The sequence below is a fragment of the Lactuca sativa genome, chromosome 2 (genome assembly GCF_002870075.4).
Source record: "Lactuca sativa cultivar Salinas chromosome 2, Lsat_Salinas_v11, whole genome shotgun sequence".
In the NCBI taxonomy this organism is placed as follows: Eukaryota; Viridiplantae; Streptophyta; class Magnoliopsida; order Asterales; family Asteraceae; genus Lactuca; species Lactuca sativa.
Window position 1 is genome coordinate 105344901 of NC_056624.2, and position 13930 is coordinate 105358830.

General features: G+C 35.4%; 1 protein-coding gene across 1 annotated transcript; it reads right to left on the reverse strand.

Moving 5' to 3' along the window:
- Positions 1 to 10929: 10929 nt before the first annotated feature.
- LOC111881737 (eukaryotic translation initiation factor) lies at positions 10930 to 12745 on the reverse strand. Its single transcript, XM_023878130.3, has 5 exons — positions 12487 to 12745; positions 11909 to 12077; positions 11680 to 11805; positions 11252 to 11317; positions 10930 to 11114 (listed from the first exon to the last, which is right to left on the reverse strand). Exons 1-5 carry the CDS (start codon positions 12660 to 12662, stop codon positions 11070 to 11072), a joined length of 582 nt encoding a protein of 193 aa, XP_023733898.1. The 5' UTR covers positions 12663 to 12745; the 3' UTR covers positions 10930 to 11069.
- Positions 12746 to 13930: the final 1185 nt, after the last annotated feature.

The window sequence follows — 13930 nt, forward strand, 5'->3', positions numbered from 1 at the left end:
AGGAAAAGTGAATTGATGCAATCCGATGAAATTACATTTTGCACCCTTGCTGAGAAGTTAGTGGAGCGTGTGTGGTTAACCGGCACACTAATTGGTTCTAAGCATAGGTGGCAAAGGGTGATTTACTGTTTGTCATAGTTCGGTGGAGCATGTGTGGTTTACCGGCACATCGAATAGGTGATTGTAACAATGAAGGCACCATGTAGATTTGCATGGTTATTCACACCCGCTTTGTGATCCTCGGTATCCCAGTCACAAACTAGAGGGGCATATCGAGATTTAAACATGCCATTGAAAATTTCAATGAATATCAAAGAAATCTAGGAATTCTTAATACATCTAAAACTTAAGCTTGTGTTTTTCATGGTGAAGAATTAGTGAATTGTCATTCACTTACCTCCAAATTATTTGCATGTAGGATTACGGCAACCCTTTTCTAATGTGTAAATAATGTTTTTGGGTCCTAGCCCTAATTTTTCATTTTGGGTGCTAATTAGGGACTTAACTCTAATCAAACTTTGTTTCTTTCTATTTGTAGATGTCTAACGCAAACAACACTGCTGCTAGCTCATTCACGCTAATGAGCCTTTGTCAAAAAGTGACTTTTGATGGATCGAACATTAGCGAATGGATAAGATACATTCGCACGATTTCGCATTACAAGGACAAAGAGTATGTTCTCGATGAGAAGCTCAAGAAGATCAATCCAGAAATTGCTACTCCCGAAGAAATGGCTGTGTTAGAGACCCATGAGCATGATGCAACGAAAGTCCATTGAATCATGCTGGCCACAATGAACTCTGAATTCCAAAAGTCCTATGAGGACATGTATCCTTATGAGATGCATCTAGACTTTATGGAGAGATACCACCAAAACGCGAGGTAAGAGCGCTATGAGATCATAACGAATATGATCACTGCTAAAATGGGAAGTGGAGAGTCTCTAACCATGCACTTGCAAAAGATGCAAAGATATGTTGATCGTCTTCGCAAGTTGAATGTCAACTTTGGGGAAGATTTGGCTATCGACATTGTTCTTCACTCCTTGCCCTCGTGCTACAACCAATTTAGGATGACCTACCACATGATCAAGGAAGAGGTCACCCTAAGCAAACTCCAAGGGATCCTAAGGACTGCTGAGAGCAACCTCAAGGACAAGTCTGATGCACTAACTCCCAATCCACCCGCTGCTCCTGTTTTGGCAATTAGGCAGGGGAGAGGCAAGAAGAGGAAGGCTTCTTCAAAGAACCACCACAAGGGAAATTCCCAGGATGGTTCCTCTTCTATTGGGACCAAGGTTGACCCTGCTAATCCCAACCCAAACCCAAAGGAGGCAAAGTGCCACCATTGCCACAAAATAGGGCATTGGAAGAGAAGCTGCCTGGAATATCTGCAAGCCATCAAGGATGGGAAGATCAAGCCATATTTCATAGGTATTTACACAATTAAATCTAATGATTCATCTCATGCTATTTCTTGGGTTCTTGATACAGGATGTGGTTATCACATATGTTTTGATTTGCATGGACTAGGAAGAAATAGGGATGTGGAGCGTGGAAGAATAAACCTAATCATGGGGAACAGAAGATCGTCGCCTGTGACCAAGATTGGAGTGTATTCTTTAGTGCTTAGGAATGGATTGAATTTAGATTTAAATAATTGTTGCTACTCGCCAGATATGGCAAAAAACATCATTTCTTTTCATGGTTTATTTAGACAAGGATTTAGATATTCGTTTAATAATGAGAATGGTTCGATTTATGCTTATCTAAATGGTGTTTTATACTTTGAAGCAATGCCTTGTAATGGAATTTATGAAACTGTTATGGTTGTAGATAACCTAGGAAATGATGTGTTATGTATGGATTCTTCGAATAGTATGGATAAAGCATCCTTGTGGCATTGTCGTCTTGGACATGTCAACAAGAAGTGCATAGCCCAACTCCAAAAGGATGGAGTGTTGGAGTCATTCGACCTTAGGGAAGATGACACGTGCGAATCTTGTTTACTTGGAAAGATGACCAAGTCACCCTTCACTGGCACTTGTGAGACGGGTGAGGGTTTATTGGATCTCATACACACCGACGTGTGTGGGCCCTTTAGATCCACCACAAAGGATGGGAACCGCTTCTACGTAACTTTCACCGATGATTATAGTAGATATGGGTATATTTACTTAATCAAGCACAAGTCAGAAACGTTTGAAAAGTTCAAAGAGTTCAAACATGAAGTGGAGAATCAATTGGGCAGGAAAATCAAGATGCTTCAATCCGATCGAGGAGGAGAGTACCTAAGTCTTGAATTCCATGACTATCTCAAGGAATGCGGAATAGTTTCGCAATTGACACCACCTAGGACACCGCAGTTGAATGGTATAGCAGAAAGGCGTAATCGAACCCTATTAGACATGGTTCGTTCTATGATGAGTCGTGCTTCACTACCTATCTCATTATGGGGGTAAGCCTTAGATACTGCCGCCCATATCCTTAACCGAGTCCCTACAAAGAAGGTTGCCAAAACACCTCACGAGATGTGGACAGGGAAAGCTCCCTCATTGGTACATATCAAGGTTTGGGGTTGTGAAGTTATCATAAGACGAGAAACTCACGACAAGCTCGAACCTCGTAGTGAGCAGTGTATTTTCATCGGCTACCTGCAGAAATCCTTTGGATATCTCTTCTATAGACCGAGTGACAATGTTGTCTTCGTTGCAACGAGAGGGGTTTTCCAAGAGCGAGAACTCATAAGCCAAGAGGATAGTGGGAGGCAAATCGATCTTGAAGAAATTCAAGAGTCGAGCGATGAAGGAACCTCTAACGCTGGCGCTCAACCCGAGAAGGAAACTCCGTTTGAACCGATTGACGAGTCCTTACCTCTTAGACATTCCGAAAGAGTTAGAGTTCAACCCTAGTTTTATGGCTTTCACATTACAACCGAAGGGGATACATATATTAGTGATGGTACACCAATAAATCTAGATGAACCTAATAGCTATAAGGAAGCCATGGCAGGACAGAGTCTACAAAATGGAAAGAGGCGATGGACAGCGAGATTCAATCCATATATGACAACCAAGTTTGGAATTTGGTTGACAATGTGCCCGGACGTAAGACGGTTGGGTGCAAATGGATCTTCAAGAAGAAGACCGACGTGGATGGGAATGTGCACACCTATAAGGCACGATTGGTTGTGAAGGGCTTTACTCAAACTCTCGGAGTTGACTATGATGAGACCTTCTCGCCAGTTGCTAAAATAAAATCTATTAGGGTGATGCTAGCCATTGTTGTATTTCATGATTATGAGATATGGCAGATGGATGTCAAGACCGCTTTCCTTAATGGGAAGTTGGTTGAGGATGTTTACATGGCTCAGCCAGAGGGTTTTGTCGATACAAAGCATCCCAGTAGAGTGTGCAAGCTTGAGAAGCCCATTTATGGACTTAAGAAAGCATCTCGCAGATGGAATCACTGCTTTTTGATGAGAAAGTCAAAGAGTTTGGATTTGTACGAAGAGAAGATGAATCATGCGTGTATGTCAAGGCCAGTGGGAGTATAGTTAGCTTTCTCATTTTGTATGTCGATGACATACTGTTCATAGGAAACGACATCCCGACTCTGCAGGAGGTTAAGTCCTGGCTCGGGAAGTGCTTCGCTATGAAGGACCTCAGAGAGGCTTCCTATATTTTGGGAATAAGGATAGTGAGAGAACGAAGTAAGAGACTAATAGGACTTAGTCATAATACTTACTTGGATAAGGTACTAAAATGTTTTTATATGGAAAAATCGAAGAAGGGAGAACTACCGATACAAAGTAATGCCAAATTGAGTAAGACTCAAAGTCCGAGTACAGAAGCCGAGATAGATGAGATGGGCCGAGTACCTTACGCTTCCGCGGTTGGCTCAATCATGTATGCTATGACTTGTACTCGCCCTGATTTGGCCTTTGCTTTGAGTATGGTCAGTAGATATCAAGGGAACCCTGGCAGAGCTCATTGGATTGCGGTCAAGAATATACTTAAGTACCTTTGGAGGACCAAGGAATGGTTTTTAGTCCTCGGAAGGAGTGATGACTTAAAGGTGCGAGGGTATAGTGACGCCAGCTTCCAGACCGACAGGGACAACTACCGTTCGCAGTCGGGCTGGGTCTTTACCCTTAATGGAGGAGCAGTGACTTGGAAAAGTTCCAAACAAGAAATCGTAGCTGATTCAACGTGCGAATCAGAGTACATTGCAGCGAGCGAAGCGTCAAAGGAGGCGATGTGGTTGAAGAACTTCATTGGTGACCTTGGAGTTGTGCCTGCCATAAAGGGAGCCTATGGAAATTTTATGTGATAATGAAGGAGAGGTTGCCTTGACCAAGGAACCGAGGGATCATGGTAGATCTCGGCATATCGACAGAAAATATCACTTTATTAGACATCGAGTAGAAGAAGAACACGTTGTAGTAAAGAGGGTGTCGTCAGAGGATAACCCAGCAGATCCGCTTACGAAGGGACTGAGTAGGGTTAAGCATTTGTAGCACGCTAGGAGCATTGGTCTGAAAAAAGATATTAGTTTAGATTAGATAGTTTGGAAACATGTAATAGATAAATGTAATTGACATTTGATGATTAAATAAAGGAGTATTATTTATAAGTAAAGCTACTGTCTTATGTTAATTGTTTAACTATTGTTTCACTTTGCATGTTTTGATTTCCTGAATAATTGAGTTATTAAGAATAATCGAATTATTCGAATAGTCCACAATCGTTCATATGTTGGAAGTAGGTATGAATGAAGATTGTCATGAATTGGTGTGTAGATTGTCTAAAAGGTATTAGACATAGCAAAGGTTTGTTGCAACGTTCATGAGTGCTTATGAACAAGTTTTGAGCATTGGAATAAACTCGTGCTTGCTGGAATCACTTTATGGAATGTGGCGCAAGTGATCGCAAGACGATAATATCATATGGTCTTAAAACCAAGATATATGGTTTATTGTTTATTAATTGGTTGTGCATTGACAATGCGAAACCGCATCAGTAAATTGATGTCATAAAACGCATTGTTGTGTATAGTTGATTAGTAAATAGTAAATGCATATAAGTTGAAGTTTATATGTTACTTTTATTCTAAGAGGGTAAAAGCGATATCAGGGCCCCTCGATGATTTTATTTGACTTATGTGTCGGGCCCGGTCAGGACTGAATTGATGTGTTCAATTAAGTTCTATTTCAAATGAATCTGAGATCGAGAAACCAACTGTTGGACAATAAGTTCCATGAGATTGTCCGCACAATATCTGAACAGAGGACTATACGATCCCTTATCTAAAGGACAGGATACTGATAAGATCAGAGTTTGACGGCGTCTTTGAGAGCTACGATTGCTAATCGGATTGTGTTTGCATATATAGTTACTAGACTTATCCAAGTGGGAGATTGTTGGATTAGTGTCTAAAGTTATAACTATATTTCGTAAGTACTTGACCCGGTTGTGCATGGTCCTTTTGGGTTGCCTTCACCATAGCAACTTGACAGGATGATTTGTAAAGAGAGAAGAGATATTATTGTTAATATATTATGAGAATGGTATATTAAAGAAATAATATTATTATTTGATTGATATAAGTCATAAATTAATTAAGAATTAATTTGGTGACTTAAAGAGGTTAATTGAATAAAGGGGCATAAACTGTCAAATGTATGATAGTTGTGTTTTGGGCTATGTATCCTTATGGATATTAGGGTGGACGGATTTTAGGGTTAGGATACCTTAAAATCGTCCAAGCCTCATATCTAGGAGGATCTTTGGATTGCTTAGGGCCTAAGTTATTCAATTAGGGTTAAGGGTGAAACCCTAGTAGCTCATAGTATAAATAGATCCCTTGGGTGAGGGAAATCGATACTCATGCAAGATAGAAACCCTAGAGTCGATTTCTCGCACTCCTCTCTCTCTCAAGATCATCCACTTGCTAGTTGGTGTTTGTAAGCCATTAGCGGAGTGACAATTGTGACTCTAAGCTCCAAGAACAAGATGTTTCAAGCAAGCAACATAAGGTATTCTTCTAGATCTGATTTCATATGATATGATTCAACTGTTTACACTAGATCTAGAATTGTAAGCCTTGAATACATTACATGTTCAATTAGAGAAACCTAGATCCAAGCATTAGGGTTTACATGTGCACATAGGAAAGTTCTTATGGATCAAACCCATCAATACACACTATACATGTACATGATAACTAAAATGTGAGATACTACTTCATGGCACAAAAATACACTTGTTGTGTCACGACGTTTTGTAACCATAGTCTCCTGGAAGGAGAGCGTGATTTTATGCATAGATCTATACGGGATTGACCATCCCACACCTCGCTGCTAGCTACTATGGGACCTGCAACTCCACGGGTGAACAAATGTCATACATGTTCGACGTCTGAAGAGCGTCGTGTGTTTATACTAGGTCGATCAAGTATGGTTATAACTTCAATCACATTTTAATCCTAAATTAACCAGCTCAGTTATAAGGCATTAAAACTATCACTAGAATATTTTAACTAACACAAGCACTTCATTTTCATTATTTTAAGAGAACAAATGTACAAACAGTCGGGTCTTGGTAGAAGACTACATTTCATTATAAGCAGAAAATATAGGATTTTCTGGGTAAGTAAACAAAAATTTTCATGATACAAATACAATCATTTCTGTAAAACAAATGCCATATAATGGCATTAAATACTTATAATCTCACCAACATTTATATGTTGACACTCTCTTTCAAAATAACTTGTATTCCCAGAAAACTAATAAGACAGGTACACTCGTTCAACTTTTGAGAAGACGAAGCGTAATTTAAGACTCGTCTTATTCTTTTGTTACGTTCATTTTTGGTGTCATTTAAACTTTATAAAGAACACACTTGTATTAACTATACTATTTAATGCAATGGATGTTGTTGCTTGATTTAATATTATGCATTGTTATGATACTGTACATAATGTCCTCCATCCCCGTATGTTTCCGCTAATTCGGTTTGGGGGTGTGACAAATTGCTCATTCTGCTTCCTTTTTCATCCAAGCATGTCCTTAAGGCTGAAAATGAAATTTTAAACTAATTAAGCACCTTTTGTTCATAAATTGAGATATAAACAACAAAAAATATTAATATATTGTATGAATTATATGACTAATATGCACATATCAAAGTCTTTGGATCTATATTCATTAATTTTGAGGTAAATAATATGGTATATGGGCTCTTATAATTAGTCAAAGTAGTCAAAGATTGAGGACAAAATTAGACCAAAAAGGAAAGGGGGACAACAAAATTTTCTTGATCAACACATCTCATGAGGCCATGTGAGATGTTACTCTGTAGGACACGAGGTCGCATGGCTTTTGAAGGGGCAATTTCGGGTTTTCAACTTTTATGGCTATTTGAAGGTAGTTTAGTGGGAGCTTTTGGGAGAACTTTTGGATTATATTTTGGGGCATTTCTCCTAGAGTTTTTGGAGCTTTGAAGACCTTTGAAGAACACACTTTTTATCTCAAGAAGAACGTGAAGATTGAAGATTTGCATCTTTCCATCTTATTTCATGTTTGGTATTTCTAACTTTCATCTTGTTCTTATGAGTTTAGCCATGCTAGGCTAAACTATCTTGGGTTAAATTAGATGTAATTGTTTGAATGATTTGGTTATTTTGAAGAACTCCATGAACTTGTGTTGAATATCAATGATTATATTTTTTATGAAAACTCCTTCATGTTTAGGTATCACTAGTCATGAATATTGATATGTGAATGTTATTTTTGTTGGTTAAATTCTTATCTAAGTAATGGGTCTTCAATTTAACAAGCAAAAATTAGTTTAAATGTTTGTTTTCATTTCATTTAAACTAAGAAAATATTTTCTCCATAGTGGTAATGAAAGCAATAGATTACTCTTTGGATTTGGTGACTCTTAAAACCTAATGCTAATTGATTTTCACAAAATTACATGCTTCATTAGTTTTGTGACTTTGATTTAGGAAATGCGCTATGAGCTTTTCTAGTTATTTTAATACAAAAGAAGAGTTGAGGCAATTTATGCTTATAAACTGCTATAGTCAAGTTAGATTATAAACAAAATAAATGCACATTGGTATTCTCATGATTATTTAACCAAATGTTCAAGTAATGAAAGTCCAAATTCAACCATCTTTCTCTTATTGATTTTACATCAAACTTTGCTTTTGTTAAATTCTCTCTTTAAATCTTAGTTTAATTCTAGTTTTCTTTTAAATAGTTCAAAAGATTAAAAATCCCCCATTTTTATTTTGTTTTAGTTTACAAGTGTTTGCACAAAAAGATTTTTATAGAAGTAATAAACTGAACCAATCTCCGTCGATACGATCCCTTTACCACTATACACTATTTTAGTGTACAAGATTTAAGGTTATTTATTTTGTTGGACTCGACAACCACCACTTTACAGTTGGCCTTGGATTTTTCCTCAATATCTCTTGCCCATATGACCATAGTTTTGCATAGTGCTCCACAAGAGTACCTTCAATAAGCTTCAAGGCATACTTCTTTGTTCTCCTGCATTGGCCCATGCTAACATGTATACTAAACTTGGTCATTACCTATATCCTAAGTTTCCTCACACTCAATTTCTGACTCTGTACAATTTCTTTGGTATTGTAACTCCCAATCCATGCATATGTCACCAATGATCCTAACTTGAAGTTCCTAGCACAATTATGACCAACTTTTAGTGACTTGATCTAGAAACTCTCTTCATCACCAATCCAAGAAGCCCATAATCTAAATGTGTAAGTACCCTAATTTTTTTCTATCATTTTTTCAATAATCTTTTTCTATAATTTTTTTTTCAAAATACAACTGATATTCGTTAGCCACAACATAATTGCACAACAATTATTTAAGTTTCCATGGATCCTGAAATCTCATTCAAAGAATGGATTTTGGTTTTTTCCAGTGTAATAACTCATTAAAAATGCAATGAGTCTGTATGGTAGGTTCAATTTCTCTTTCATCATCATTATTTACAATTTTGTTATCCTCCTCTTCATCAACACACAACTTACTCAAGAAAAGATTGTTAGATGTCCTATTCATAATCATTGCATCCTCATTAAATTCCTCATCAACATTTCTAAGTTCATCTATGTTATCTTCATTTTCACCATCAGTGCAAGACTCATGTTCATCATCTGGATTGTCATTATCATCAAACCACTCATTTACTCCAACCGCAATATGATCCACAAAAACATAAATTTACCATTTGTTGCATAAGCATCAAAAACAAAAGCAACATATTCCACACCATCTGAAATATGATTAATCCCATTTATTAGGGAAATGTCTGGTTCACAATAGTATAACATTTTATATTGTTCATTCATGAAACCTTCAAAGAAGTTCAAACACTCAGAATAAGTCGTAGCAGAAAAATCAACATCATTTAACATGGTTTTCACACCACCAGTTAAGAGAAGGGATTAAAAGTAAATACCCCTTGATATTTGAGTTCCACCATTGCAAATAGTCCATTAGGTTCCGATTGTTCCATTACAGCTAGTATTTGATTTTTCTGCCCACTTACAAAGATGGTTAAAAAAACCTTAGCTCACGATCGTTTTTTTCTAAATAATGAAGAATGAAGTCGACAGATGAACAGGGTGGGATATAAGTGTTGGACTCATTTATTTTAATCTGGAATATCCTACGTGTCACCGAATTCGCCCAAAGAACAATATATTAATTGACACATAATATTTGCAACCGCTAAACATTTTAAAATCCAGGAAAATGATTTAATTGACAGATAAAATAAGAGTTTAATGGCCTAATGTGATTATAAAAAAGAAATTAAAGAAAAAAAAAACTTAAGTGACAAAATCGGGAAAACACATTAATTTATTGTGCTACAGTGACATTTTCTCAATATATATATTATATGAAACAATATTTACTAAATCACAAATTTCATCGTATTAAACTAATTACTACCAAAGAATTTTTTCCATATCATATTTATAATATTATTACACAATATTTTAAAATCCAGTTCTAACTGGACCAGGAACCTATCAAATGAACGGTTCAACTAGCACTAGTTTTATGTCTATTTCTGGACCGGAACAAACCGTTTGGTTTTTACACATACACACACAAAAAAAATATATATCGATTGAACAGATGAAACTAATCCGGTTGATTCAGTTAAATTGAATAAAAGCACACGGAAATGAAATAAATTTCATAACAAACTTTAGTAATATTTTCACACTCTTTTGGACTTTTCTTAAATTGAAAATATATAGTAAACGTTATGAATCTTTTTGAAATGCTTGTATTTATCTAAAATTATATTTTGTTTTGATGTTACATTTTATTTTTTGTATTTTTTTTTATGTTTTTTGATTTATGTGGATTGATGGAAAATTTATAGTTATATCATTATATGTTTTCTTAATATAATCTGAATGATCTAAAACCTATTTTAAAGTGTATTTTTAATGTGTGAAACTTATGGTAAATGTTTTTTTAAAGTAATTAAAAACCTAGTTGAACCGAAAATCAATTACCATACCGATTAATTGAAAAAACCGATTTTGTAAAACATTGCTATTACAAATATCTTACTCTCATGCCTTCACTTTTGAGTGTTAACATGAGCAGATATTGAATCTCCTAATTCCATAGATATACAATTAAAATTTGTTTTTCAATAATGTTGAAAATCATATTTATTCAATCATTCATTCAAAAATATAGTACGAAGGACGAATGTCAATATTACCAAATTTCTTGTGTCACCCATTCGAATAGAATTATGAATACTAAATACCATTATCATATCTATCGATTCATTGCAATAAACTATCTCAAATAGCTTATTAAAAAGCAGCAATAGGGATTAAAAGATGTCTAAAATGTAAGAAAATCAACATTTTCTTATAACAAAAAAACAAAATTCCTCAACAGTGATTACCATATCCCATCAAATACAACATGTAGAAGGCCAACACAATTCGACTTAAAAAAAAAAGCTGCAAATTGTTCTAGGAATGTCATTACACACTGTAACGACCTTTTGATGTTCTTGTCTTGGAATCATCCTGCATAACCACATCATAAAGTTATTATTTATACACATCTTGTATAAATTATAATACTTAATAAATAGTTAAATACAATACATAATATAAAATGGAAATTTTAAAAGGAAATGTAAACAGTGTAACAAGAAGTTTACATGGAAGTTGTAGGTGATCTTGTCAGTCACATCTATAATTTCCTTCCACTTTCTTCCAATACTCATCTACAATTCACAATTCACAAATCAAAAGGGCAAAATCGTAATTTTACTAATGTGTGTTATGGATTCAATCTGGTTTTCCTATGTGTGAGTTTGGTTTGGGGTTTTATGTCATGTTACCTTTATCTGGGGCAAAGTAGTTATTTTGCTTCTCATCAAGGGTACTTAGGTCTTTTTACTTTCTTCTTCTCCAAGTAACAATGAAGTTGCCTTGTAATGTAAATACCAAATAGAACTGCAACCCTTAGGTCTTTACTAATGTGTGTGGTGAGTTTATTCTAGTTTTATCTTATCTAGGGCTAAGTAGTTATTTTAGTTCTCATCAAGGGTATTAATGTCTTTTCCTTAAAGTAGTAACAAGATACCTGAGCAGCCTCATTAGCAGCATTTTTAGTCCATAAAGAAAGTTTATCCTGCCTTTGACGCACACTAGCAACCACACCACATATTTCATCAGCCTCATCAAATTGCTCACCTATTAAGGCCATCAACTATGACAAAAAATATATATATATATTTCAATTTCAGTTGATTAAAACATTGAAAAATATAAAACAAATTCAAGGAAGAAGTGGAGAGAAATTAGAAATATACAGTTTCAAACCACATAGTTTCAAGGTTAGCCTTTCTGCTACTAGTAACTGTCCACTTCCCTCCATTTGCACACTCTGGATCTTCCCATTTAGGCTCAATCCCAGCTTTGAACAAATGGAAATCAGCATTTCCTGGAAGCTTGCTAGGTTTGAATACCTGGTCATACAGACTTCAAGAAAAAATCCAACATGATTTTAGCATCTTATATCAAAGATTACCATCTCTTTTGATCAAAGAATGATCTCAACTTGGTTAATTTCAACTTAAACAGTCATTGTATTATGATTTGACAAAACATACCAGCACTAAAGTAGAATTAGGGCATAAGAAATTAAAGATATAGAAATTGGTACCAGATCAAAATCAGACTCTAAAAATTAGATGATTCAAGCTCATATACGAATACAATCCATGGATAGCTAAGTAATTTGTATATTAGCGTTCAAGAGGAGTCGGAAACCGAAAATTTAAATCTAGGTTGAAGACAGATCAAACCCTAACAGTACATCCGATTAAGAATCTTAATTACGATATGTAGAGAAAAGAAAGACGTAGAAGAATATGTAATTAGCGTTTACCACCAAAACTCTTCGACGGTGTCGAAAGTGTAGCCGTTGCGAAGATTATTCCCCCAACCGGCGCCTTGTTTAGGTTTAGATTGATTATCGAACCAGAATGTCCACTTCTTGTCTAGCCTATGGGGTTGCTCCGCCACTTCTCCGCCAACATCTACCGCCGCGCCGTCAGTCGCCATTGTTCCCGGCTTTTCTATCTCTCTCTCTCTCTATTGTTCTCTCTTTCCCTTCAAAGAAGGGGGGTTTGAGATTGGTTGCTGAAGCAAATTGCTAACTTGCTATTATACGGGCCCAAAGAGGTCAATGCACCCGTTAATGGACTTTTTATGGTTTATGGGCTCAAAATATGAAATGAATCAAATAACGAAAACGGGTTACAAATTTCTATATGTTTAACTTTAAGCACGTGTAAGAAAAGAAAATCTAATAATGTATTTTTATCAAGTGTCTCAAAGTGTTTCATCTAAAATAATTGCAAGGATTTTCCAACATATATTCTTATAGTTTTCAAAAGGATGAAGTATCATAACACAACCACAAACACAAATCAAGTGTTGGCATGTGGTGGCATACCTTGGTGGTTTAAGGAATAACTTCTGGGAAGTTGGTTGTGGGTATTCTTGAAAGTGAATGGAGACCATGATGGTGGAAGTTGGTTGTGGGTATTCTTGAAAGTGAATGGAGACCATGATGGTGGATGATGGTGATCTCAGGAGATGGTGGGGGATGAGATGGGAGGAATATGAATGCATGAGAGATCTCCAATGGGAGAACAAAGGTTTGTGATAGTATTAGGTTTTGGAAGTATGTTAAGAAGAAGACTGCTTATTGGAATGGGATCGATTTATGTAATATAATTCATATAAATGATTGTAATAACAATAATAAGAAAAAAATAAGCGTAAAAATGTCAGTTAATAACACTTAAAGTCATACTTGGGACACTTCTTATAAATAAATCCATTCCTCTAAGGAAAAGTGGAAACAAAAAAAGTTTGATGAAGCTATAAATTTTAGTATAACAAAGGAATCACTTATGCATTTGAAATGTCTTTATGCCTAAAAGTTATTATAGAATGATATTTGTTAATGACATATGATTTTATAATGTCACACTTTATGACAAGTAACTACCAATTGATTATTTATTAAGTAAATCGATTATTAATTAATATAATCAACACTTGTATTTAATTGAAAAATTATTATTTTATAAAACATAATATTTTACCAACATATTGAAAATCATTATTTTTAGAAAATAATAGCAAAAGAGAGCAAAAACTATATATTATATTCATAAGGTATAAATATATATGGTGTGTATAAAGTAAATTGACACTTTGAGTAACCATTTTCTTCAAATATGCGGTAGGAATCACCTGTAACACGAGAAATATAAAATCTCTCATTGATAAGTTCTTTTTGATGGTTTCTGGCAAATCCA

Bases quoted from the DNA above. Each gene is read 5' to 3' on its own strand.
- LOC111881737 (XM_023878130.3), bottom strand. From the start codon at position 12,662: ATGGCGACTGACGGCGCGGCGGTAGATGTTGGCGGAGAAGTGGCGGAG. The intron at 11,806-11,908 runs GTATATTTCTAA...TTTTTGTCATAG, and splicing joins AAACTATGTGGTTTGAAACT to TTGATGGCCTTAATAGGTGA. The intron at 11,318-11,679 runs GTATCTTGTTAC...TGTGAATTGTAG, and splicing joins CTGCTAATGAGGCTGCTCAG to ATGAGTATTGGAAGAAAGTG.